Source organism: Dipodomys ordii, unplaced genomic scaffold (genome assembly GCF_000151885.1).
Source record: "Dipodomys ordii isolate 6190 unplaced genomic scaffold, Dord_2.0 Scaffold32, whole genome shotgun sequence".
Taxonomy (NCBI): domain Eukaryota; kingdom Metazoa; phylum Chordata; class Mammalia; order Rodentia; family Heteromyidae; genus Dipodomys; species Dipodomys ordii.
The window spans coordinates 3,360,450-3,387,747 of record NW_012267248.1 but is presented as its reverse complement, the minus strand read 5'-3'; the positions used below and the strand labels follow the sequence as shown (position 1 = coordinate 3,387,747).

The following is a 27,298-nucleotide window of genomic DNA, read 5'->3' as shown; positions in this document are numbered from 1 at the left end:
ACTTTGTTATTCTTTCCAGGCAGTGGATTTGCATCTTCAAAGATGAGGTGCCTGTTAATATGACAAGATAAGCAATTATTACTTTGAGTTGTCATATATCTCTACAAACAGGAAGCCTATCTTTTTCGAAGGTACTGTAGTGAGAAGATAGTTGTAATGGACTGTAGGATGTGAGGACTGAAAACTACCTGTATGATGCTGTCCTGTGTATAGAGGTGAGGTATTAGTTTGTTTTAAATGTGGAAAGCAAGCAGGTTTACAATCACACTGATATTATATGATTAAAGTAGAAATTACATGGTTTTCAAGAGTTTTTTTTTCTCCTAAAGTTACTGTTGTTTTTAATCACATTTATTTTGAAATTTCAAATACAATAAAGAAGTATATAACTCAAAGAGCTGGACTGTTTATAAATGGACATTTAAAATGGATGAAAAATTGTGAAAGAATTTGTGAGAAAGGGATAGGAAGATGTTGAAGGCTGCAGATTGTGGTGAGGCTTGTACCTTATCCCTAAGGTAGGCACCTGTGCAGAGTACAAATGGCACATACATGTCAACATACATATGGCTGAACTGGGGATGATTCATCCTTGGATAGCAATACTAACACAGAGAGATGTCCTGGGAAATGTATTTTTAGGTGACTGTTGTGGCATAAAAGTCATATTGCACAGATACATAAGCGTAGATGGTATAGGTAGATCTAGGTCCCTCAATGTGGCCTCATGAAGCAGTCAGGTGATGTAATCATGAGATGTGTGAGGCTGCTGCTGGTGTTAGATGGCAGATTGTAGCAATAAAACATACAGTATAGTATCCCTTAAAATTATATTAAGGTAGGCACAGTGATACATTCCTTGTAATCCTAGCATTCAGAAGATTAGAAAAAGAAGATGGAAAGTTAGCGCAGAGTCTGGACTACCAGCGAGACCTTGACTCAAAAATGAAACAACTACCCCTCCCAAATGTTACAGTTCAGGATGTAAATGGTTTCCAAAGAGCCATGTGCTAAAGCTTAGTAGCACGCATATGGCATTGCTGGAAGGTGATGGATCCTTTAAGATATAGAACATAGTGGAAGGAAGTTAGGTTGCTGGACATGTGTCCTTGGAGAAGATTGGGTCTCCAGCACCCATCTCTTTCCCAGCCTTTTTGAGGTGAATATTCTGTAATTTGCTTCCACTACTGTCCTTTTCTGTGCCATCACAGGCCATAAGGGCTGGATCACTGGACTATAAACTGAAACAGTTTCCTAAAACAAACCTTTCTTTGTGTATGTATTTTAGCTCTGTTATTTTGTCACAGCAAAGGAAAGCTGTCCTAACGTAGAACAACAAAGCAGAAGCAGTCATGTGTTTCATCCACATTAAGTACTATATATAATTGTAAGCACAGTACTTTAGTAAGGCTGGCAGTGCCATATGTCCATATAAAAGGGGGCTTGGGATGTTTCAGTTGCTTTTAAGATGATTGTGTGGCTTTTAGCTGAATCAGATAACTTCCTACATTTTATTTGTCTGTTGAGCTAGCCATGCATTCCTGGCACAGTGCAAGAATTGCATTGTAGAGGAGTTGCTCAAGATGTGTAATCATTTTGTACTTTTCTGGATCAATTTGCTGTATGTTGTGGAGAATTTTTGAATCTGTGTTCATAAGGACTATTGACTTGTGTTCCTGTGTTGTTTTTCGCTTTGACATCATGGTAATGAATTTAAAAGGATTTCTGCTACTGTATCATATGAGAGTTTGTGAAGGGTTAGTGTTACGTCTTTTTTACACATTTGGTAGTAGTCACCACTGAAGCCATCTGATTATGGTTTGGCTTTGTGTTTATTTAACCTATAGGCATTATAGGTCTATTTCAATATATTCCCATTTTCTATTCTAAAGTTAGTTTGGGTAGTTTTTCTTTCTAGGAATTTGTACATTTCCTCTAGATTGTCAGTTTATTATTGTAAAGTTCTTCCTGGCCTTTTCTTAATCCTTTCATTTCTGTAAAATTGGTGGCAGTGTCCCCTCCTTCAGTCCTGATTTAGTACTGCTAGATACTCTCTTTTCTTTTGGTGAGTGGTATACCTATTTCTTGAGTTTATTGAGCTTTTCAAAGAACCAGCCTTTGGTTTCTTTTGGGGTTGTTTTGCTATTTTCCTGTACTCTAGTTCATTTATTTCTATATTCAGCTCTTTACTTTCTGTTTTAAAGTATTTTTTATTGAGATTAAGTGACTACATAAATTTCACAGTATTGTAGGATAAGGCAAATTGTTATTATCATGGTCTATAACGTTTGTGAATTCTATGAGCTTTGACAACTATTTCTTCCCTTTTGCTTAGTGTTAGCTGTTCCCTCTTTCCTTCTCATTCTCTCCTGGCCCAGTGTTTCCCTTGAGTTGCTTAATACATTTTCATCAGTGTCCAGTGCAGCTGATGGGCCCCTCTGTTGTATGTTTTCCCCTGTTTCCCTCTGATTCTGTTCATCCTAGCTTCCTTCAGATGTGTGCATGTATATACTATATATGTGGTCAACAAGATGGGGTCATTTAGTAATGATACAACAAAATAGAGGACTTCTCGAGTCCTGTTTACTTTCTCATATCTCCTTGCATTTTCTATTTAATATCCACATATCAGGGAGACCATGTGCCATTTGTTTCTCTGTTTTTGGCTAACCTTGCTCAAAATGATTTGTTCTAGTTCCATCCATTTCCCTGCAAATACCATTATTTTGTCCTTTCTAATGGCTGCATAATATTACATTGTATATAGGCACTACAATTTTTGGATCCATTCATCTGTAGTGGGTCATCTGGGTTGTTTCCTTATCTTGGCGATTGTGAAGAGTGCTGCAATGAACATGGAGGTGCATGTGTCCTTGTATCCTGGTTCCTGATGCTCAGGGTAGATGCCTAGGAGTTGTATGGCTGGGTCATAGGGGAGGTATATATTTAGCATTCTGGGGTACCCCCAGACTGCTTTCTAAAGTGGTTGTATTAGTGTACATTCCCACTAGCAGTGCAGTAGGGTTCCTCTTGTCCACATCCCCGCCAGCATTTGTCATTGGCTGAATTTAGGATGTGGCCCATTCTGACTGAGGTGGTATCTCAAAGTTGTTTTTATTTGCATTTCCTTTACAGCCAGGGATGATGCTCATTTCCTTGTGTGTTTCTTTGCCATTTTTATCTCTTCTTCTGAGAAGTCTCTCTTTAGCACCCTGACCCATTTAATGATTGGTTTGTTCGATTTGGGAGGGATTTGTTTCTTGTGTTCCCTATATATAATGGATATTAGGCCCTTGTCTGATATATTGCTGGTAAATATTTTTCCCCAATCAGTTGGCTGTCTTTCTAGTTTGTTAGCTATGTCTTTAGCTGTGCAGAATTTTTTTTATTTTAAGGTAGTTCCATTTGTCAAGTCTCTCTTCAATTTGTTGCGACCCTGGGACTGTGTTCAGGAAATCCTATAAGTTCAAGTGTCTGTCCTACTCTGTATGACAGTAGTTTCAGAGTTTCAATTTTGATGTTAAGGTCTTTAATCCATTTGAGTTGATGCTAGTGCAAAGTGACAGACTGGGGTCCACTTACAGTTTTTTTTGCATGTGGCCACCCAGTTTTCCCAGCACCAGTAGTTGAAGAGGCTGTGCTTCTTCCACTGTATGTCTTTGGCTCCTTTGTCAAATATCAGCTGACTGGAGGTATGTGATTTTATTTCTGGATCTTCTAATGTATTCTATTGGTCTTTGGGTCTGTTTTTGTGTCAATACCAAGCAGTCTTTGTTATTATAGCCCTATAGTACAGATTGAAATTTGGTATTGTGATCCCTCCTGTGTTGTTTTCTTTTGCCTAGAATTGCTTTGGCTATTTTAGGTCTTTTGCTGTTCCATATAAATTTTTGGATTGTTTTCTCTATTTCAGTAAAGAACGTCATCGGGATTTTAATGGGAATTGCATTGAATTTGTACATCATTTTTGGCAGTATGGCCATTTTCACTATTAATTTTGCCTATTTAAGAATGTGGAAGGTATTTCCATTTCCTGGAGTCCTCTGATTTCTTTCTTTAGGTTTTTAGTCTTCACTAAATAGTTCCTTTACCTCTTTGGGTAGGTTAATTCCTAGATATTTTATTTTTTATTTTTTATTGAGGTTATTGTGAATGGGGTTGTTTGCTTTATTTCCCTTTGCGCTTGTAAATTGTTGGCGTACAGAAGGGCAACTGATTTTTGTGGATTAATTTTGTATCCTGCTACTTTGCCGAAGTGGTTTATAAACTCTTAAGAGTTTGGGAGTAGAGTTTTTGGACCATTAAGATATAATATCATGTCATCTGCAAATAGGGATAGTTTAACTTCTTCCTTCCCTATGTGGATCCCTTTAATGTCCTTTTCTTGCCTTAGTGCTCTGGCTAAGGATTCCAGAAGAATATTTAAGAGGAGTGGAGAGAGTGGGCATCCTTGCCTTTTTTCCTGATTTTAGGAGAATTTGTTGTAGTTTTTTCCAGTTTAGAATAATATTGGCTATTGGTCTGTTATATATGGCTTTTCTGGTTTTAAGGAATGTTCCTCTATTTTCTCCAGAGCTTTTTAACATGAATGGGATGTTGCATTTTATCAGAAAGGTAGCACAGCGTTTGAGTGTTTGCCTCGCATGCATGAGGCCCTGGGTTTGATTCCTCAACACACATAAACAGAAAAGCCCAGAAGTGGCACTGTGGCCCAAATGGTAGATGCTAGCCTTGAGCTGAAGAGCTCAGGGGACAACGCCTAGACCTAGAGTTCAAGCCCCACGACCGACCTCCCCCCCCCCCAAGAAAAAGCCTTTCCTGCATCAATGGAGATAATCATGTGGTTGTTGACCTTGGATCTGTTGATGTGATGGATTACATGTATTTATTTATGTATGTTAAGCCATTACTGCATCTCTGGGATGAAGCCTACTTGATCAGAATGTATGATTTTTTTATATGTTTTTGGATTCAGTTGGCTAAAATTTTATGGAGGTGCTTTGCATCTGTGTTCATCAAAGAGATTGGTCTGTAGTTCTCTTTTTTTGTTGGATCTTTGCCTAGTTTGGGGATGTGTGATACTGGCTTCAAAGAATGAGTTTGGAATTGCTCCCTCTGTTTCTATTCCTTGGAAGAGCTTGAGAGGAGTATGGGTATTAGTTCCTTGTTAAAGGTCATATAGAATTCTGTAGTGAAGCCATCTGGTCTTGAGCTTTTTCTTTGTTGGAAGACTTCTGATTGCTTCCTCTACCTCATTATAAGTTTTATTGGTTTATCTTATTTCTTTCTTTCTTCTTGGTTCACTTTGGGCAATTTGTATTTCTCTCAAAATTCATCAATTTCTACTAGGTTTTCCTTGCTTAGTGAATATGGATTCTGGATATATATAATTGTTTAGATGTCTTCGGTGTTTGTTGTAATTTTTCCTGTGGCATCCCTGATCTTATTAATTTGGGTCTCCTCTCTTTTTAGCTAATCTTGCCAGAAGTCCATCAGTTTTATCATCTTCCCCCCCACCCCGCAAAAAACAGCTATTTGTTTTATTATATTTACAGTTTTCTTACTCTCTGTCTCATTAATTTCAGCTCCTATTTTGGTTATCTCGCTCCATCTAGTATCTTTGGGTTCAGTTTTTTCTTGCTTTTCTAGCGTTTTAATTGCATCATGAGATGATTTACTTGGTTTGTTTCTGCTTTCTTGATGTGTGCACTGAGAACAATAAATTGTCCCTCAGGACTGCTTCTGCCATGTCCCACAGGTTTCTTTAGGATCTATTTTTATTTTCATTGAATTGTAGAAACTTTTTAGTTTCTTCCTTAATTTCTTCTGTGACCTAGGTGTTGCTGAGGAGTATGCTGTTCAGTTTCCATGTATTTGAGTAATTTCTACAGTATGCTTTGTTATTGTGAACTAGCTTGATTCCACTATGGTCAGATAGAATACAAGGGATTGTGTTGATCCTCTTGTATTTGCTTAAATTCTTTGTATGAACTATGATATGATCTATTTTGGAGAAAGTTCCATGGGCTGCTGAGAAAAATGTGTACTGGGTTGTTGGGTGGAAAACTCTGTAGATGTCAATTCAGTCTACTTGAGATATGGCATCATTTAATTTGGAGGTGTCTTTGCTAATCCTCTGGTTGGTAGAACTGTTGTTTGGTGAGTTTGGAATATTAAAGTCCCCTAGTATTATTGTATTTGGATCTGTGCTTTCCTCTAAGTCTGAGAATGTTTGGGGAGTATTAATTGATAGTGGTGATATCCTCTTCTTGGATTGTTCCCTGTATTAATATGTAATGGCCTTCTTTGTCTTTTTGTATTGATTTCAATGAAAAGTTTATTTTGTCAGATATCAGGATGGCAACTCCTGTCTTCTTGCTGGGAGCATTTGGATGGTAGATCTTCCTCCAGCTCTTTAGAGTTTGTTTTTAACCTTTGGCTATAAGATGGGTCTCTGGAAGACAACAAATGGATGCATCTTGTTTTCTGATCCAATCTACAGTTCTTTTTCTTTTGATTGGTGAATTGTGTCCATTAATATTTACGGTTATTACAGAGAGGCATACCATGTTTCATTTTCCTGTTTTCCTAGGTTTTTCTTTTTCTTTTTCTCCTGTGCTTACTAATTTGTTCTTCTAGTGATATATGTCTGGTGTAGATCCCCGATCTTGATTGTTTGCTTTAGATTATAATTCCCCTCTTAATATTCTTTGCAGTGCAGTTTTTCTTTACTGTTAAAAATTTTAGTTTCTCTGTCGAATGTGAATGCAAGCTTCACTGGATATACCAGTTTGGGTTGGTAGTTACTAGTTCTCAGGGCTTGGATAGTACTTTTCCAGGCTTTCCTTGCATTTGGTGTTTGTGTGGAGAGATCTGCAGTGATTCTGATTTTTTTTCCATCATAGTATAGCTCCTTCTTTGCTTTTGCCGCATGCAAGATCATTTCTTTATTGTTCAAACCTAGTGTTTTTACTATGATGTGCCTAGAAGTGTTCCTCCTAAGATCCTCTTGGTAGGTGTTCTGTATGCTTTTGTTGTGTAGGTAAAATTCTATCTTTTAAGATTGGGGAAATTTTGGGTGATAATCTCATTGAATAAGTGTTGCATCCCTCTATTCTAGCATTCCTCTCCTTCATTAACCCCAGCTATACGAAGATTAAATTTCTTGGCACTGTCTGCTTGTTCTTGGCTTTCCCTTTGGCATATTTTGAATGTTTTTTCCATATCTTTTTCTTCCAGTTGCTCCATTTTGTCTTCAGTACTTGATATTCTATTTTCCATTTCATTCACTCTATTAACTATGGCTTGCATTGTGGTTTGCATGGAGGAAATTGAACCATTTATGATTTCTATGTGGGTTCTCAAAGCATTAATTTTGTCTTTTAATTAGGTGTGTACTGAATCTATTTTTGAGTGCATCTCTTGTTTGAAATCCTGGATTTCTTTTGATAATTCATTTCTTTGTTCTTTCTTTAAATTTCTGATCCATTTCTCACTTTAATTCTTGAGTCATTGCCTCTATCAACTCTTGGATGTAGCATTTGTCTTCCACTTTTATTTTGCTCTCACTGGTGTTCTTCCCTGGGTAGCTGCTGGCCTTAGGGGATGGTTTGCTGCCTTGGCTTTCATAAATCTTGTGATTTTTGCATGAGATTTCTAGGATTATTGGAGACAAATCCCGAACTCTGATGGTTTTGCTCAATAGGTGGCTGCCTTTGCTTGTTTCTGGGTTAGTTCTTGGGTCAATTGTTGAAGCCTGCTCTCAGCCCTGGGCTGGCTGAGAAAGACTCTGATCGGTCTCAGTTTTGTACTGGAACTGTTTGGGGGGCTGTCAGTGGTGCTGTAGCAGATTGCTGTTTGTATGTGCTGTGTAGGTCTCTGGTCAATACTGTGTTCCATGTTCTGTTGAGATGAGTGGGGGGGTGGTCTGGTCGGAGCTCCAGGTCTGGGTTTCACAGTACCTTATCTCTGGCTTCTGTTTCTGTTTATACTGTCTGTGTCCATGGGAGTCTTCTGTGTTGGCCTTCTATGGACCGCTGTGGCTCTGAGGTCCCTGGTGGCTGCTGGCCGAGCTGTTTTGGCAACTTGGCACAGAGCTATTCCACCAAGGAGGGGTTGAAGAAGGTTCTTCACGCTTTTCCATCTTTGTGTAGGTTTTGAAGTTTTTTCCTTTTCTTTTTTCACTTCCTATATTTCTGTGGTTGTTCTCCTTTTTGCTGTTGTTGGTCTCTTGGGGAAACCCCAGCTTTGGGACTCAAACTCTATTTGGTTGGAGAGAGCTGTGTGTGATGTTTCCGTACTGTTCTGTTGCCATCTTGGGTCCCCCTCTCTCTTTTGATTACTTTCACGTTAACACTTATAGTTTTTCAGGGTTGAAGCTAGTGGTCTGAGATCTTCTTATATATACTTGTGTCCCAAATTTCCTTTTGCTACTGATTTCTGATTTTGTTCTCATATTATTGTTTGTAGATTTCAATTGTCTCCAACATATTTCAAGGCTTACCTTCTTTACACATTAGAGATTTTCCCAATATGCATTTGAAAAGATGTCTTGTTGTTGGAAGTTTATTACTGTATGGAATCATTAGTTATCATTGAAATCCCAGTAATTGATAGTTTTGCTTTGTTTTTGATCTCTGTTCTTACATACACATGTGTTTTTAATTGGTATGTCTTCTTGGTATTTTAACCTTCTATTATAGAATTTCCTTTCCCACTGTTATATATTGATTTCTTTTTGTAGTGCTGGGGATCAAACCCAAAACCTCACATATGCAAGCAGTCTTCCTGGGCTAACCTCCCCACTTCTTTTTTCCCTCTGTAGTAATAGTTTTGATCTTATCCTTATATGTAGGGCGTAGATAGCCATTCCAATTTTTGGTTATTATTTTCACTCTCTATTTTTCTATTCTAGTAGTCATCATAGATTTTTTTCCCCCATCTCTGCCTTTTCAATGGAGGGCTTGCATCATCATACTGAAAAAGGAGGTACATTTGTCACATAACATTTCAGTTCATGATGAGCCACATATGATGGTGTATGGAGCCCCAAATTTCTATTGCTTAGAATACATTTGTGTTTCTAGATTGGTATCATTACAAAAGATTGTTTAAAATCTAAAAACATTAGAATGTTAACAGCAGACTAAGGTTAATTTCTTGTTTTGTTTTTAAATTTATGTTGTGTAGCCTAAGTATAGAATGTTTGTCAACTTTCCAGAAGTACATTGTAGTATTCTGGGTTTTCACGGTTACTTTCTACTCCATTCACCCAGAGCATTCTCCACTCATGGGTAGTCCTTGAGAATGGGTACCACTTTTGGGGGGGGCGTTTTTTGTCTATTTCCTTTTTCCCCCTTATACTAAAGTTTTTGCCTTTTCTGTGTTTGTATGTACTTTTTATTTGTGGTTCTGGGAATTAAGCCCAGGCCCTCTGTTAAGCTAGCCTTGAATTCCTGAGACAATGAAGGAATTGTATTGCAGATGAGTTGCTCAAGATGTATAATAATTTTTGTATGTTGCTAGATTCAGTTTGCTGTATGTTGTTGAGCATTTTTGAATCTATGTTCATATGTGTAAGTATTTCTGCTTCTGTGTCATGTAGAATGGTATAGCTTATTGCACAGAAAGGTATATTATATAATGAACACCTTTATGTGTAGCAGGCTTGCCTTCCAGGTTTGTGTAAGTATGCTCTATGATGCTCTATGATGAAATCAGCAAATGATACATTTCTCAGAACATATCCCTATTAAGTCATTTGTGGCTGTACTTAGTAGTATAATGGTATATCTACCATTTTCTCTGTGTCTCATGTCTCTCCCCATTCTTCCATTAGTGCTTGCCTTTGTATTAAATCGCAGTATACAGTTTTACTTGTTTTCAGTAACTACTCTGAATATCATGTCTTTAAAATCAGGTAGAGGAATGACTGACAGATGTTATAGATCCTGTATTTTGTAATTAACCCTATCTCCTTATCTCCTGCTCCTTATTTCTTCATGTGGATTTGAGTTACTATCTACTTCCTCATAAGAGCTCAAAAAACTCCCTTTAGTTTTTAGTCATAGAGAAAATAGGCCCATGATGAATTACCTGTTTTTGTTTGCAAATGTCTTTTCCCCCCTCATTGTTAAGGAATAAATACGTTAAATGTTTATGTTATATGTAGAAGTCTTGGTTGACATTCTTCTATTTTCAGCACTGTAAGTAGATTGTCACAAAACCATTTGTCTTCTGTAGTTTCTGAGAAACCAGCTGTTAATCTTACCCAGAATCCTTGACATCATGTCTTGCTGTTTTGAAGATCTTGTCTTTGTTTTTGTATCTTGGAGGGAAACTGAATCTATTTTGCTTGGTGTTCCTTTAGCTTCTTAGATAATAGTGTCATAGCTTTTTGGATTTGCTTTAGCTTCTTAGATGTACAGTTTCATGGCTTTCCATCAAATTTTCAGTTTTAGGCTATTATCTTTGCAAATACTTTTTTGCTCCTTTCATTCTTTCCCCTGGGGTTCCATAACATACATGTTGACATGCTTAATGACTTGCTCAGATTGCTGAGGTTTTCTTCATTCCTTTTTGTGTCTGTTTTTGACAGTGTTCTCATTATGCCATAGAGTGAGCTTTCAGAGGTCTTTATCATTTTCACTTAACTCCATTCTGATTTTTTACTTCTCCATATGTTTGGGGGGTGGGGAGGAGGGAATGTACTTCCGGGAATTTTCTCAGCGTTGGGAACCAGAAGTAGATGTCCATAGGTGAGAGTGAATAAGGATTTGACAGCCAGTTTGTGAAGCTGATGGTTCTTGCTTCTGCCCTTTTAACACTGCTCTGTGTGTGGTTTATGTGCAAGGATCTCCCTCCATCTCACCATGCTGAGTGTTGTATTATCTCCATGGGTCAGGTACACCCTACTGTTCAAACACACTGCACAAAGTTATCTTTTTGCCAGATCTAATGGAAAACTTTGTATATTTCTCTGGAATGAAACCCTAGATTTGAATTTTTCAAAGATTTGTTTTGAATATTTGAATATTTGTTTTGAATATTTATGAACACGCAAGCATGTACATGCTGTGTGGCCCTGACATTAGAGGACTTGTTTTAAGGATTTGATAAGCTTGGGTATTTCTTTTACTATTACAATGATTAACTGATAGTTTCATATTTTGAATGCACAAAAAATACTTTAAAGTCTTTTTGAGAAAACAATTTGGCCAGCATGTTTGAAATGATACAAATTCATTGGACTACTTTTATTCTCCTGAAATGACAAAAGATTTTACTTTTATAAAGTAAAACTTATAACTTTGAGGGTATTCTTTATATAAAATCTATGTTCTTGTGAGTAAAATTCCTTAATGTGTTCATACTGTTACAAAATCTGGCCTGAAATAGATGAAAAGACTAAGTAAATGTCACAAATAACCAAGAATAATTCTCCAGGGCGTCACTGGATTAAATGAAGGCTTGATCCAGTGATGTGAAAACTATTAGAAAGGTGGGCAAAAGAATGCCTGAAAATGATGAACTGGAGTTGGCAGTTCCTGTTTCCCAGGCTTGCATTCCCCTTCTAATGATTGCCCATTCATATTGAGGGTGATTCACTCCAGGAACTTCTTCAGCCTGTAAAGCCTGTTTCTATTTATTTTCTTATAGTACTTTATAAACCCAAGGAGGTTGGGCTGGCCCAGTTACTGAAGGTTCTGCAGCCCACACAGCTCTAGGCGCCAGCACCCTTCCACTGGCCTTCACTGCCCCAGCAGGCTAGCCCTAAAGCCCACCTGAGTGCTGCATTAAAGTTCCAGGGAAGAATTTGCTGTGAAACATACTAAGAAAATCATTGCTTTTATGAACTTTGTAGATTTTGTTGAGTTTGTGGCCTGCTGTGTCAGGTGGAGTCCCTGGCTTTTGTCGCTGTTTCGTCCTCCTGGGGTTTGAGTGACTGACTTTCTTTTATATGTATTCACATGTTTTTGTTTGGTTTTTATAGACCTTCAGGGAGGAATTTCTCTTGGCTATTCTAAGTATCCAGCTTCTTTTTAAGCCTTAGGCTTGTTTCTATCTCAAGAGGTTTTTGTTGTTGTTGGTGGTGGTGGTGGTGGTGGTGGTGGTGGTGGTGGTGGTGGTGGTGGTAGTGGTGGTAGTGGTGGGGTGTGCATGTGAAGTTCTTTGTTTTGCTCAGAAACCCCAGAAGCAATTCTGGAGCTTTTGTTGTTGTTGTGGGGCTTGAACTCTGGTCTTAGGCACTATCCTTCAGCTCTTCAGCTCAAGACAAGTGCTCTACTACTTGAGCCACAGTGCCACTTCCGGTTTTTCTGGTTTATTGGAGATAGTCTCAAGGACTTTCCTGCCCAGGCTGGCTTTGAACGGTGATCCTTAGATCTCAGCCTCCTGAATAGCTAGGATTACAGGTGTGAGCCACCAGAGGCCTGCTGCCTGGAGCTTGTTTTTAGTAGCTAACTATAGATTTGGCCATTTTGGTGTTGGATCTCATCTCTGGTTTCCTCTTGTTGGGGTTACCTGTCGTTCAGCCTTTTGGGGTTTGTAACATGGAAGTACAGTGCTTAGTGTAAAAGCATTTGAGAGCATAGTTATTATTCCACCTATAAACATGATTTAGAGATGAGGTAGAAACAGAAGGGAAAAGTCAATACTATGATGTGGTGTGCAGGTGTTTGAACACTCATGAAGTTATCAAATGGCAATTCACAAGTATAAACAAAAACAGGTCTTCACTCCTAGCCTGTTGAAAGGCTTATAAACTTTGGTGGGAGTATCAGTATGATACTTGGTTCATCATCAGTATGATGAACTTGTTCTTATTCCGTGTAACCATTTACTTTCCAAAAGAAGTATTTTAATATCTGCTCCTTTGAGAAGGATGTCTTTGTACTAGGGGTGGAAAATGGCACTGAACATATTGGTCTAGTATATACCAGACAGAGTAAATAGAAATTGTGAATTAATTTTCTTAGGAGTAGAAGTTTGATGATAGCTAATGTACATGTATCTAACCAAGATAGTATCTTTAATATCTAGAATTTGAAACTAATGGCTATGCACCACTAATAAAATAGAAACTACATTGTAGTCAATTACCTTACAAAAGCTGTAGTTACAAAAGCTAGTTGGTTCTAAAAGTCAAGTTAATCATTATAAAGAAAGTGTTGAGAGAATTCAATCCCATGACCAAGTAACATCATTTCTGCAGTTAATAAAATTTTCTGGTGTGATCTAAAGTAAGATGCCACTGCTAGGGAACTGTATGTTGATTTTTTTTGGGGGGGGAGGGCGGTGGTCTTGGGGCTTGAACTTGGCCTGGGTGCTGTCCCTCAGATCTCCAGCTCCAAAGCTAGTGCTCTACCACTTGAGCCACAGCGCTACTTCCAGTTTTCTAGTAGTTTATTAGAGCTAAGAGTCTCATGGAGTTTCCTGCCTGAGTTGGCTTTGAACTGTGATCCTCAGATCCCCACCTCCTTAGTAGCTAGGATTAAAAGTGTTGTGAGCCACTGGCACCCTGCTACATTGATGTAATTCTTACTGTTACCATATTTTTTAGTGGTACTGTGGATGGAACCCAGAGCCTTGTGGGTATATGTGTACTCCTAACTGTATCCCCAGCCGCTCATTCTTGTTCCTTTTTTTTTTTTTGGTTCGGTCCTGGTGTCTGAACTCTGGGCCTGGGCACTGTCCCTCAGCTCTTCAGCTCAAGTCTAGTGCTCTACCACTTGAACCACAGTGCCACTTCCGGCTTTTTTTTCTTTTTGCTTATGTGGTGCTGAGGAATCGAACCCAGGGCCTCATGCATGCAAGGCAAGTGTTGTACCACTGAGCCACCTTCCCAGCCCAATGTTCTATTATTTTTGTTGTCTTCATTTTTCTTCTTAACTTCTCTTTTTTCACACTAATCAAAAGTGTATGTCTGCTGATTTTCTGTTCCTTTTTTTGGTACTTTAAGGTGATGTTGTAATATACAAATAGTTGTTGTTGTTGTTGTTCCTCCCTCTTGATATTTGACCTATTTGTGAAAATATTAATGAGGAAATAGGCTAAATCTAAAATATTGTCTTTTTTAACTTACTTGGGGAATTTGTCCTGAAAGGCTTAGCTAGACTGGTATGACTTATATTGCTAATATGTTTTTGCTTGAGTTGTCAAATGTATACCTAAACTTAATAGTTTGAATTTTTCTGTCATTAAAAGACTGATCCTACTTGAATAAAAGTTTCCATTAATCTTTTAAAATAACACAGTTCATTTTTAGGGAATTAAGTTTCCTCAGTATTCTTAACTTTGATTCTAAAATGTTGATTTTTAACCAGTAGCTTTGTAACTGCTTCATTGTGTATGATTTGAAGAGCTAACTATAAAGATGGGCACTTAGATGTCTTTCAAAGAGTGCTTGCTTTGATAGATTTGGAAGTCTAAATCCCCTTAGGGATTAGTTCTCTCTGAGGAGCTCAGCATAGCACAGAATGCAGATTAAAGCGGACAGAAGATACCCAGATATCTAGAGTACTGACCTTTATGTTATAAAACCTTAAAACCAAGGGCAATGACATTTGGTCATCTCTAGCTATACTCAGGATTTTGTGTAATTCACACTAATATTGTCAATGGGAGTGTTTGTTCTGTTCTTGTTTATCCTGTAGTCAAAAGTTATTCTGTAAACCCCTGAATCTTTTTTAAAACGGTAGGAACAGGCTTAATGAGGCAGAACTGTCCTCTTAGGAAAGAGTGTGGCCTCCTACACTCAGTTGTCTAGACAAAAGATAGTTTCCAAATGGTTTATGGCTAGGTGTAGGTGACTTATCCCTGAAATCCTAGCCATGTGATGCTGAGATCTGAGGCTCAAACTTTAAAGCCAGCTTGGATAGGAAAGCCTAGGAGACTCTTTATCTCCAGTCAACCACAAAAAAGTCAAAAGTGGAACTGTGGCTCAAGTGGTAGAGGGCTAGCCTTGAACAAAAAAACTCAGGGACTGCATTCAGGCCCTGGGTTCAAGCCCCAGGGCTGGCACCCCCTTCTGCCCCCCGTGGCTCCCCCCCACACACACACACAAAGACCGAGTTTTCTATATAGTAACCCCTCACTAGTCTTTATAGGATTTTACAATACTTTCTCCCCTTCCTGCCCGTCCCAGGAATACTAATGAGAAGAAATTTAACAAGGAAGTGGTCCTGAGCTGTCCATCTCCCCACTTACTTCATCCCATTACTTACCTAATATAACTATTATAAAGAGTTTTAACAATCTCTAATTTGTTAAAGATCTATGTTACTTGCATGAAGCAAGTACTCGATTCCACAGCACCACATAAACAGAAAAAAAGCCAGAAGTGGTGCTGTGGCTCAAGTGGTAGATCACTAGCCTTGAGCTGAAATGCTGCAGAACACCACCCAAGCCCAGAGTTCAAGCCCCCCAACTGACAAATTTAAAAAAAAAAGAATATCTGTCTAGTAAGTTCTGTAGGCTGAGTTAAACCAAGTACTCCCCAAAAATAATCTAATTCAGTAACATTTTCATGTAAGTAGAAACATATAGCATATTAGGTTTTGTGTTTGCCTTCTTTTCAAGGTTAATACATGTTATAGCATATATCAATCAGTAATTTATTCCTTTTTTAGCTCAACAATATTCTACTATGTAGTCATCAAAATTTGTTTCCTTATCAGTCACTGGACATTTGGGTTGTTTCTACTTTTTTTGGCTATTGTGAATAAAACTGTTATGACACTCATGTTAAAAAAAATATCTATGTTACTGTTATCTGTTCTGCTTCAGAACTCATTATGTTCGATCAGTGATAGATGCTAAACACAATGAGTCTGAATGGGGGTCCTTGGCATCAAATGGGCAAGGGGCCTGCGTTTCACTCCACAAAACTAAGGTGTTAGGCAACCCAAGGATCACCTTTTTCAACCCTACCCACCCACCCACCCAATGATTATGTGATCTCATTGATTGGTACTTCCTGAATAGATCTGTCACAGCCATCCCAGGGGACCACGTGGAAGCAGGGGGGGCAGGCACAGGAGTAAGATTATTACAACGTTTATTAGAGGACCCATATTTCCCCTGGAGAAGGGAGGGACTTGGGGTAGGAAGTGAGAGGTGTAGGTGGTAGCTCAGTTGGGTCTGGGTGGAGAGAGGGTGGGGCCAGCTGTAAGGCAGGAACTCCAAGGCTGGAAGGAGCTCAGGTCTGGGTGGAACTGAGGGCCAAAGATGGGCATAATCCTTTTTCTGACCGTAGGTGATACTGGGGATTGGGTTCAGGCCTCACACTTGCTAGGGAGGTGCTCTACCACCACATGAGCCACACCCTCCAGGCCCTTTTTGCATTGGTAATTTTTGAGGTAGGTTCTGAGTCCAGGCCAGCCTGGACTATTATACTCTTGCATGCGCTTTCCATGACACTTGTGAATGTTTACAACATGTCTTGGCTAGCCTTGAAACTCAGTCCCCCAGTCTCTTCCTCCCAGGTAGATAGAAATATAAGCTTCAGGAACCATGCAAAGCAGTACTTTCCTTTTGTCGGAAAATAGTATTTTTCCCTTTAAGTTTCCTTATTGCTTTCTGTACGTAATATTTTTAGATTGGTTCTCTGAAAACTTAGCTATTAAAGTTGATCATTTTAATTGAAGAAATCACAGCTTATATATTCTTCCTATTGATTCCCATAATGGTTTGTGAGTTTATATGCTCTTAATGTCTTTCTTTTGGAATTTTCCATTCATTTGCTTTCATTCTGTTTCTGGCACTCCTGGATTGTTTTAGCTGTTATATTAGTATTAGAATTAGAATTATTAGTATGCTTCTTGGACTAAAGTGGCTTTTACACATCCTCCATTCTCAGGTGTCCTGCTTGTTTTTTGTTTTTGTTTTTGTTTTTATTGGTTGTGGGGCTTGAACTCAAGGCTGGGCACTATCCCTGAGCTTTTTTGCCTACAGTTAGCACTCTACAACCTTGAGCTAGGATAACAGGAGTGAACCATAGGCACCCGGCTAGATGTCCTGCTTTTTAGAGAGTGAATTATTTGCCATGAATCAATGGCACATGCCTGTATCCTAACTACTCAAGAGGCTGAGATCTGGAGGATCAAGGTTCTAAGCCAAACTGGGAAGAAAAGTACTTGAGACTCCATCATCAAAGTAACATCAGAAAGGCAGGCTTGCCCGATGCCAGTGGCTCACACCTATAATCCTAGCTATTCAGGAGGCTGAAATCTGAGGGTCACTGTTTGGAGCAGCTGGGGCAGGAAAACCAGAAAGACTCTTTATCTAATTAATCACAGAAAAAATCTGGATGTGCTGCTGTGGCTCAAGTGGTAAAGCACTAGCCTTAAAAAAAGAAGCTCGGGGACAGTACCTATGCCCAGAGTTCAAGCCCTAGGACCAGCAAAAAAATAGAAAAGGCTAGAGATATGCCTCCAGCCTGAAAGTGAAAGTAATAGAGCTCCAGCCAAGTAAGCTAAGAAAACACAAGGCCCTGAGACCAAATTATATAGTCACCAAAAATAAAAGAATTTTATTGCATATTATACATATTTTCTTATTCCATTGCTGCTACTGTGCTGGTAGCTACATGGTAGTTTTCCTGCCTTTTGACCCTGTTTCACATGGCCCAGGTTCTGCTCAGGCCTGAGATCTGGAACACCAGGTCTAATTCCTTGTCACCAGAAGTTATCAGCACTGCAAAAGAGATTCACCCAGTTTTAAATTTAGTTCTTAGTTTGTGAAGAAAATCGTTGAATAATAGACTTGAGTTTTTTTTTTTTTAACAATTGTATCTTGGAGAAAGTGCCTTTGAAATTGGCTAGCATTATTTTAATTCCTAGAACACAGTGCTTGCTATTACTGAATAGGCCACCACAATGTACTTTGTATATTTGAATGTTATTTTATCAGAAATACAGATTCTGATAGTAAAGCAACATTATTCTTCAGCTCTTGGGTGGACTCTTTACCTATCTCCAGTTAGACTATAGGAGTGAATATAAAAGGGAGAGATTGTAAAATCTTTCTTAGAAATGTATTTCCTAGCTCTATAAAAGTTGTTGTATTAGGCATTGATTGTATCATTTAATATACTGTTTGACAAAATGATATAAGTGCTGTATAAAAGCCTAGTTAAGCCAAACATTGTGGCCTAAACCTGTAATCCTAGCTGGTTGGGGGAAAGGGAGTTAGATTTTTTAAGGCCTGCTTGGGCGTAACAGTTCGCAAGATACTGTACCAGGGAGAAAGAACATTACACCATAAACTATCACCTCCAGAGAACTCCAGGCTCTATAGTTAATGTATGGGGTAAGTACACTGAAACAGTCATTAGAAAAGACATAATGTGGACCCAGCAAGGAAACCAATGGCTGTAGCAACCGGAACAGGAAGGAGCTTGCCTGGTATTTCTATTTATAATTGCTAGTCGGGCAGAAGAACCAACCAGCACCCTCCCTTCCCTTTGGCTGTGTTGTATCTGCCCTGATGGGCAGAACCTATGACTAGGTACAGAGAATGCTCCACACTGAGGGCCAAGTTTTGGGAATGGGGAGAGGGATTAGGACAGGCTCATTCTTAATGCTTCTTACACACGTGGTCCCCTACTAATGATGAGGTTCTGTCCCAATAATAAATAATAACCACTGAATAGTAGGTTCAGAAACACTGTAAGCCCAAAATGCATTGACTGAACTTCATGTGCTGACCATCCTGGCTAAGCCACCAGTACACTGTGCAGCACCTGGTGCCTCACCCCTTGATTGCAGGGATGACCACACGAGCTGTGATGGTTACTGCTGCCCAGCATCCAGAAACAGGATTGGACCACATACAGCTAGCCCAGGAAAAGATCCAAATCCAAAATTTAAAGTACAGGTTTTACTTTTGCCCATCTACAGTTGAGGAACATTTGCATTTCAGTTTACTTTTGTATGTGAAGAGGTATGGTATCTTAAAGGACTATTTTATGGGTTTTCTGTAATAGACTTCATGAAAATAGAGCATCTCCAAGCCATCTCAGTGCTGATGTAAAGGTGGAATTTTCCTTGGTCTCCAAGTCCCTAGTCCAGAGCTTTAGGTGGTCCTCAGGCACATGCAGTTGGAGTTGGGGAACTGTACTGTTAGTTATGGTGAGGGAACCACCAGGCTCTTTGTGGGCTAAGAAACCTAAGGCAGGAAGTGGTGGCAGATTTTAAAGACCGTTTGTACCCTAGGGAATAGGCAGGGACAAGATAATGCCCTAACTGATGTTCAAAAACTACTTGTCCTCAGCCAGTGACTTAGGCTTGAGGGTTTAAGGTAGGAATCCCCTCAGGCCATCCAGGTTGAGAGAGAGATGTATTTTGAGTGGCCAAATCTGCAGAGACTGGTGCTGGTGGCTGATGCTTTTCTTGGCATCAAGGATATAAATAACTTGGAAGTGAGTCTGAAACTAAAGAGAGACAAGTTTGGGGAATAGCCTGCTGTTTGATGTTTGGGTATAACTTAGGAATGGCCAGACTATGCACAGCAGTGAGGACCAAGGAAGATATAGGGCAGAGAAAGCAGTGATGCCCACTTCTGTAGGGTGCAAACACATGATGCCTTCTCTCTCTAATATCTGGAAGAGTGTTCATTCAGCTTGGAAATTCCTTGGTGCCTCCACTGTGGAAGCCATTCAGTTCTGAGTTCTTCACCTGGGTTTCCGCACTGCAGAAGGGAACAGCTGTGTCTGCTTTGACCCTATTGATAGCATTTTGTTCTTCCTGAAGAGGAAAGCACATGTGGTATTTAAGAGTGATCTTTCCCAATCTTCTCTTGTTGCTGGTTTTGGAGTATGCGCCATCTTGAAATATATCATTGATTAGCTGGTCTCAAGTTTAGGACCAGGTCTAAGATGTAGCTATGAATAAATTGACTAACGCCAAAAATAAATGGCTGATACTGAGCAGTAGGAAGGAAATTAATAGTGTGATTTGTTGTTACTGTTTGCTAAAAGTCCCTCAGCATGAGGCAGGCACTCAAAGAAAGGAAGACCACAAGCTTGAGGCCAAGGAGGGCCATATAGCAAAACATTGTCTCACTTACACTGCATAGCTTAAACTGCACAGCTTATGAGGGAAATGTCTTAGGGATAAGCAACTCAAAACATTGTTACGGATTGACTCTCAGTAGTAGAGCACTTACTACCATGCTCAAGGCTCTGGGTTCAGTCTATGGCTCTATCAGACAAACTTTGTCACTGGCACATTAAAACTATAATTCTTCAGGAACTGTTCAGTGCCATATTTTAAGCTTGTGACTTTACTTTGAAAAGCAGTAGGAGTTTGCTTGTAGAAGTTCGGGGGGTGGGGTATTATGCAGGGCCACCATATCTTATGTGGGTGGTGTGGCTATTGAGGGATTTGCAGTGTGAATTCTGACTTCCTGCTCAGACACACTCCGCTGGACAGGCTGTGCATTCACCAACTTTGTCCAGATTTGTGTTTCTCATGTGTCATAAAAACATGTCATGTGCATCTCCACACTGCTCCTAGTGTGCCAATTGCAGTGGAATAAAGGGTTAGTAGCTCTGGCAATGTACGATCTCCTCAAAGAGAGCTTAGGATAAGTTTACATTAGCTGAATGCCACTGGAAATCCCTGTGTCTGTGTAAGGAACTTTAGTAATTGAGGAAGTTAGAGAAAAAGGTCATTTTATGATTCTTTATAATTGTAGTAAATTCATTCAGCACTTTAATGAAGAAAAAGAGTGCAGATGTTGAAACCCTACCCTTAAATCCCACATTCATGAGAAAAATTGTCCCTTGATAAATTTGGTTTGGAGATTATATAATTCAAAATTGGTTTTCTGTGTGAGTTTAGATAAGTGTAAATAGTATTTTGAAATGTTAAACTATAAGCATGGGTTATTAAGTTGTTAGACACTTTGCTCCTTAACGGCCATGAATGTCTGAGATGGTTATGAGTTTGAATTCATCACACTGAGACTTGGATTGCCTTGGCAAAGCATTAAACTTGCATTTAAACTATTCTAAATCCAGAAATAGTTGGAGAACTGCCATATATCAGGGGCAAAGTAAATGGCAACTGCTGCAGTGCATTTATGGGCATATTTTATACATAAATAAGTTACAGAATACTGTGTTTTGCAAATCCTAATGAATTTTAACTTCTCCTTAATATTAGACCCCCTGAATATGGGGCTGTCTGCAGTTTTCTATGTAAAAAACATTTTTTTCTATGCTAAAGGTATTTAAAATACCTGTTTGTGGGGGCAGACAGTACTGGGGTTTGAACTCATACTTGCTAGGTAGGTACTCTATTAGGTGAGCCACATACTCTGGCCCTCTCCCCTTACTTGTTTTTTCTGGAGCCAGCCTGGACTGCAGTGCCTCCTGTGTATGCCTCTTATATAGCTAGGATGTATCACTTATCCATCTTTTATTTGTCGATAATGTCTCCTTTCCACATCTCTGCCCCTCATGAGCCACCATGCTCCATCAGTAATAAGACTTTTTTAGAAAAGCAAAATCAACTTTCTAGATTTTCATTCCTATGCATGGTATGGCCAATACTGGTTTGTAATATATGTGAGTACTCATCTAAGATTTCATCTCAGACTGATTCAAGCTCATTTTCTTTCTCTACACAGTAGATCCTGTGTTCTTCATGTTGACTTACATAAGTTGTAAAGTATGATTCATTCTTTCCAAAAATCTCTTTCTTTGTTTTCCTTAGTAGATTTAACTAGAAATTTTTATTAGACTTATAGTAGTACACTAATAAACATACTATGGTAGTATAAATTGCTAACAATTGGTAACAGTAGGTAGTTTTACAGAATTTTAGATTTTTCAGAAGCATGATTTTTTTTCATATTTTTAGTAAAATGTAATGTTTCTAATCATTTCTGTATATTCCTTGAAGATTAGGTATATTCTTTAGTTTTATTATACATAAGTTTTTAGACTATATTTTCTAAGTACTTCCCACATGTAGAAAAGGTATTGTTAGTATGTTTTTGTTTTTCTTGCCCTTATACTACAATATATCACAATTTTCTCAAATGCCCTGTAGCATAAACTATCAACTGTTAATCAACTGAGATTATGCAACTTGAGCAATTAGGAAAATTATTGTATGGTTTGTTCTCTGTCATATTTTGACATTAGGGATATCTTTGCAAAAACTTGTGTGGATGCTTTTATCTCTGCTCTGAAGTATTTGTTACAGTCCACTACTCATTAACCAGCCCAACCTAAAAAAAGCTTGCAAGCTGTTGTGGGTTAAATCTTGAAGGTTCTCTAAAGTCTTAGCTTGGTCCTTGTCTTTAAGAGGTGGCTTCTAGCAGGAACTTTTGGGGATATGTCCTCAAAGAGAATTATAGGATGTCTGTTTCTTACTTTCTTTGGATAAGTAGCTTTTTCCACTGTATATTCCCACCATTCTGTGCTGCCTTTCTGCAGACCCAAAAGCAACAGAGCCAATTAATCACAGACTTAACTCTCTGTAGCTGTGAGCCAAAATAAACCTTTTCTTCTTATTAGTCAGTTAACAATTACTTATTGTAGTAACACAAGACTGACCAAAAGAGAAGTAATCTTTGCTAGCTTAGTTGTTTGTCTTCCTTGCTTGATTGCTAACGATGATGATGATGATTTCTGTGTTGTTCTTTCTGCTACGTCAGAAATCAGTCTTAAAATTGAGTATTTCTCCAAAATTGTCCTTTTCTTGAAGATAATTTATATTGCATAGTTTCTTCAGAGTGGCTTTAATTTATTTTTGTTAAATTGATGTGAAAATAGGGGAGAGACTTTTTTCCATTATTAGCCCAAGTTGTTACTACTTTCTGTTTGGAGTTAATTATTTCATTCATATACAGCCCATGTGGGAATTCACTATCATACAGTTACCAATCTAATGTTTGTTTTTTTGTTTTGTTTGTTTTTTGGTCGGTCATGGGGCTTGAACTCTGGGCCTGAACGCTGTCCCTCAGCTCTTCAGCGCAAGGCTAGTGCTCTACCACTTGAGCTAGAGCGCCACTTCGGTTTTCTGGTAGTTTATTGGAGATAAGAGTTTCACGGACTTTCCTGCCCGGGCTGGCTTTGAATCGCGATCCTCAGATCTCAGTCTCCTGACCAGCTAGGATTACAGGTGTGAGCCACCAGCGCCTGGCCAATCTAATGTTCTTCATGCCTTTAATATATTCAGGCTTCAGTGTAGTCTCATTTTCTTCTACCAAGAAGAACATCTTTTCACATTTTTTTTTTTTAGTACAAGTCAATTGATGACAAATTCTCTCAATTTTCTTTTGTCTAGAATTCTTTTTACCTCCTGACATTGAAGGATATATAGGATGTGTTTATGCTATTCAGGTAGTTTGTTTTGTTATACACTTCCCTTGCTATCGTTCTATTTTTTTGGTCTGTATATACTGTCTGAAGGTAATTATACATTTTTTCTATCTGTAGTATCTTTTACAGGTTTTCAACATAATAATAGGTCTCGGTTTGATAGGGGTGTGTGTGTGTGAGAGAGAGAGAGAGAGTAAGTGACATGCACACATCTATATCCTTTGTCAAATTACTTTAGCCATAGGCTTTTGACTTTCATAACATATCCCATAATTTATGCACTATGCCTCTGTTCTGGGGCTCTAGTTATATCACATACTTTAGGCTGCTTGATTTCTGCCTACAGAGCTCACTTGGGCTCCCTTCATTGTTGTTTCTCTTTCTCTTGATGCAACAGTTTAAACAGTCTTTAACCTTTCCCTTTGTACTATGAATCTATTAAGCATAGTGAGTGAAATTTTTACTCCTGATCTTCCATGAACAGCATGTTCAAGTTCAATTTGAAATCCTTGCACATTGAGGGATTTTAAAACTAAGCACCATGTGTGGGCTTGCCAGCACTGGATCTAAAAAGGGCCACAGTTTGCAAGTGCAGCGTAGTTCACAATAGTGAAAGCTTGAATGTTAGCATTGGTTCCCATGTGGGTTGAAAAAGTGAATTCTAATACAGGCACCCAGCAGCCCTAGAGGAAAATAAGGGGCCCTCATAACGACCAGGCTGCCAATTCTTATAGGCAAAGCAAAAAATATGAGAGAAAATGTTGCATTATGTCTAGGTTTTTAATTCCAGTGTTAATTTTTTAAATTTTGTTCATTAGTTGTACAAAGGGGTTTCTGCATCTTGGTATCTTGGAGTTTTTAATAGCAGAAATTAAAATACATAAAATTTTTCCAGTGATTGACCAGGAACACTTTTATTTTCTCTTAAATACCATTTATGTGTCTTTTCTGGTGGATTTGGCTTATTGCTTTTCACTTTTTGAAGAAGTAGTTCTTGGTTCATAATTAATGACTCATGACCTTCCCTCTCAGAACACTTCTGTTGCTAATTTTACCAGTAGATCCTCATGTATTTCTCAGGCATGGCTTTTGCTTTCTCCTAGCCAGAGCTCTGCATCTATTGCCACACTAGCCAACACTGAGGTGGCTCGTATAGACAGGATGATTATTTTGTATAAATGCTAAGTGCAGCATCTCTCTTACTCTCATCTACCTTGGTAACTGTATCGCTTACTTAGTATAGTCCTGGACCATTATGATAAGCAAAGATGAGAGCTGAAGATGCAGCTCAGTGGTAGAGTACAAGCCTGGCATGCACAGGGCTCTCAGTTCAGTCCCCACCACCAAAAGAAGGAAAGGAAACAAATGTTAGTCTCAGGAGACTATATATTAGGACTGATGGAAAAACAGCACCCAGATTAGCATTGAGGAGTTGTGACATGAGGATCACTGGTAGAATGTTTTGGATGGAGAGAAGACAGCCCTTTGATGTGTGTGTACCCTTTTCGAAAGCAGAGGTAGAAACAGGGGATGACCCTCTCTGGTAGTCACCTCCTGGACAGGGGAAGGAAGAAGCCCTGACATATATGTTGCTCTACAGAGACCAGAATCTAAAGCAGCACCACCACACCAGGCCATGGCCCAGCAAGGACAGGTTTGTCACGGGACCTTCTTGCATTAGAGAGAAGTCTTTTGACCACTTTGGCCTTACTATTCATATTTCCTTAGGCTGTTTTCTTTTTCTCCAACTTGTCAGACCTACAGCAGATCCTCTACAGGAGACCCCTTCTCTCTAATCTCATTCTCTAAAAGTCTCCAAGTTTAGAGCTGTACATATTAGACCAAATAAATGGGGATGGATTTTCTGTCAGACATAGATTGAAACTGAAAGGTATCTTAGAAGTAGCCTTTGACAAGGTTCTGATTTGGACAGTCTGGTGTTGATAAGTCCTGGGTTTGTGACCAGCATTCTGGTCTAATTCTGAGGTGACACTGGGAAAGAATTGGTGATAGGACATCACAGACCACTGTGATTTCAAACTCTTGGCAGGTACATCTCCGTTCATGGATGCACTAACAGCCAATGGAACAACCAACATACAGACGTCTGTTACAGGAGTGACGGCTGGGAAAAGGAAATTTCTTGACGACAGAAGAGACCAGCCTTTTGACAAGCGGTTGCGTTTCAGTGTGAGGCAGACAGAGAGTGCCTACAGATACAGAGATATTGTCGTCAGGAAGCAAGATGGCTTCACCCACATCTTGTTATCCACAAAATCATCTGAGAATAACTCTCTAAACCCAGAGGTGAGAGATGCGCCTTGCTATGCGCTTTGTGCTTCTCCACGCCTGCTTTGCTGAGTGGCTCTTTATGCTCTTCTGAAACCTCCTTCTGAGCTGGCCCACAATGTGCCCAGGAGGTGGGAAGCAGAGGGGACTTGGCAGCTTGGCTGCTAATCACTCTGGCTGCACTGACATGGGGCAGTAGGCATGTGCTGGGCATCTACTTCAGTCTACTGGTGTGGGAACTTTGGCTCTTACCAGGAGGAGGCAGCAGTGCCTCTGTCCTCAGGCCACCTCCCAGGTCAGTAGCTCTTCATCTGCAGGGGCTGCGGCTTTGCCATAGCTCTCATCTTGACATGTTTCTTGTTTGTGCAAGATAACAATGACCGGGTTCTGTCCTGTGAGAGGAGTTTCCCTGCCATCCTAGAACACTGATGGTCTTAGTATTGTGGCAGAGCACACAGCAAGGGGGCTTTCTATGCATGCATATTGACTAGTACCTGAAAAGGCAGCTTGCAAAAAGGCCAGGAATTCTTTGTTGACAGGGTTGTTGTTCAAAAGCCGGTGCTAGGAAGGCTCTAGAATTGGATACATGTCCACTTGCACTGGGACTCACCAAAGTTTTAAGTTCTAGTGGTGCTTGTTTTCCTTTGTACACAGTTGGAGCAGGTGGTTTCCAGACAAGGAAAGCAAACTATAGAAGGTCTGTGTGCTAGCCATGCTCACACAGAACAAGCAGTTCTGGGCTTTATCCTTGGTATATTTTTAGACCTCTGTCCCTTCACTGGTGATTTTTTCTTTTATTTTTTTCCAAGATCGTTTTAAATGATTTAGTGCCCTCTCACATTTTCCTTTCCATGATGGGTTTCCATTTCATGTACTTAGGCACCAAGTCATTTAGGTTTCTGTCCTAAGTTTAAGGGGGAAAAAAAAGTGTCACTGGACTCACTTTTTCAAAGTGATTGAATGTGCCGCCTGCTGAACAAACTGTAGAAATACCCAGTGATGGAGATACATGGGTCTTTCTAGTCCTATGCTGTTCTTTATGTTACCTGTTTACAGTGAGCTCTGTGCCCAGCACCTCAGTCTCTGCTTACAGAAAATAAGCAATGTGCAGACAGTTTATTGTTGTGCTAGGCGAAGCAAAGCACATCAAGCTGGACATTTTCTGTAGTCGAGGTTGTTGACTAGTAAATTGCTTATAGTAGTCTGTACCCAAAGTGCTCCTTATCACTGGAACTTGTGGTGACTTCCAGGTGATGAAAGAAGTCCAGAGTGCCTTGAACACGGCCGCTGCTGATGACAGCAAGCTGGTGCTGCTCAGCGCAGTGGGCAGCGTCTTCTGTTGTGGCCTGGACTTCATTTACTTCATACGCCGTCTCACAGATGACAGAAAGAGAGAAAGCACCAAGATGGCAGATGCAATCAGGTATGTTGTAAAGCCAGTATGTTTACATCAGGGCTGGGTTTGGTTTTCCATGTACTAGCTCTGAAAAGCACAGCCCTGAACAGGCTTCAACGACTGTCATTTAACTCAACTAACTCATTTGCCTTTTCTACGGGTCTGACATAAATGACTGCTTATCAGAGGCAAATAAAACTGATTTTAAGGCTGACACCCAGCACATGCTCAGGCATGTTGGCTAAGAGTGCTCTACAGATAATGTACAGCTGTCTGGT

At 39.4% G+C, this 27,298-nt stretch overlaps 1 protein-coding gene across 1 annotated transcript in view; it reads left to right on the top strand.

Moving 5' to 3' along the window:
* The window catches only part of Cdyl (chromodomain protein, Y-like), a 60,205-nt gene that overhangs the window by 19,085 nt on the left and 13,822 nt on the right, over positions 1 to 27,298 (top strand). Inside the window, exons 3-4 of the mRNA XM_013016616.1 lie at positions 25,386 to 25,642; positions 26,875 to 27,047. Coding sequence (XP_012872070.1) covers positions 25,386 to 25,642; positions 26,875 to 27,047 — 430 coding nt within the window. The remainder of the gene's footprint in view (positions 1 to 25,385; positions 25,643 to 26,874; positions 27,048 to 27,298) is intronic.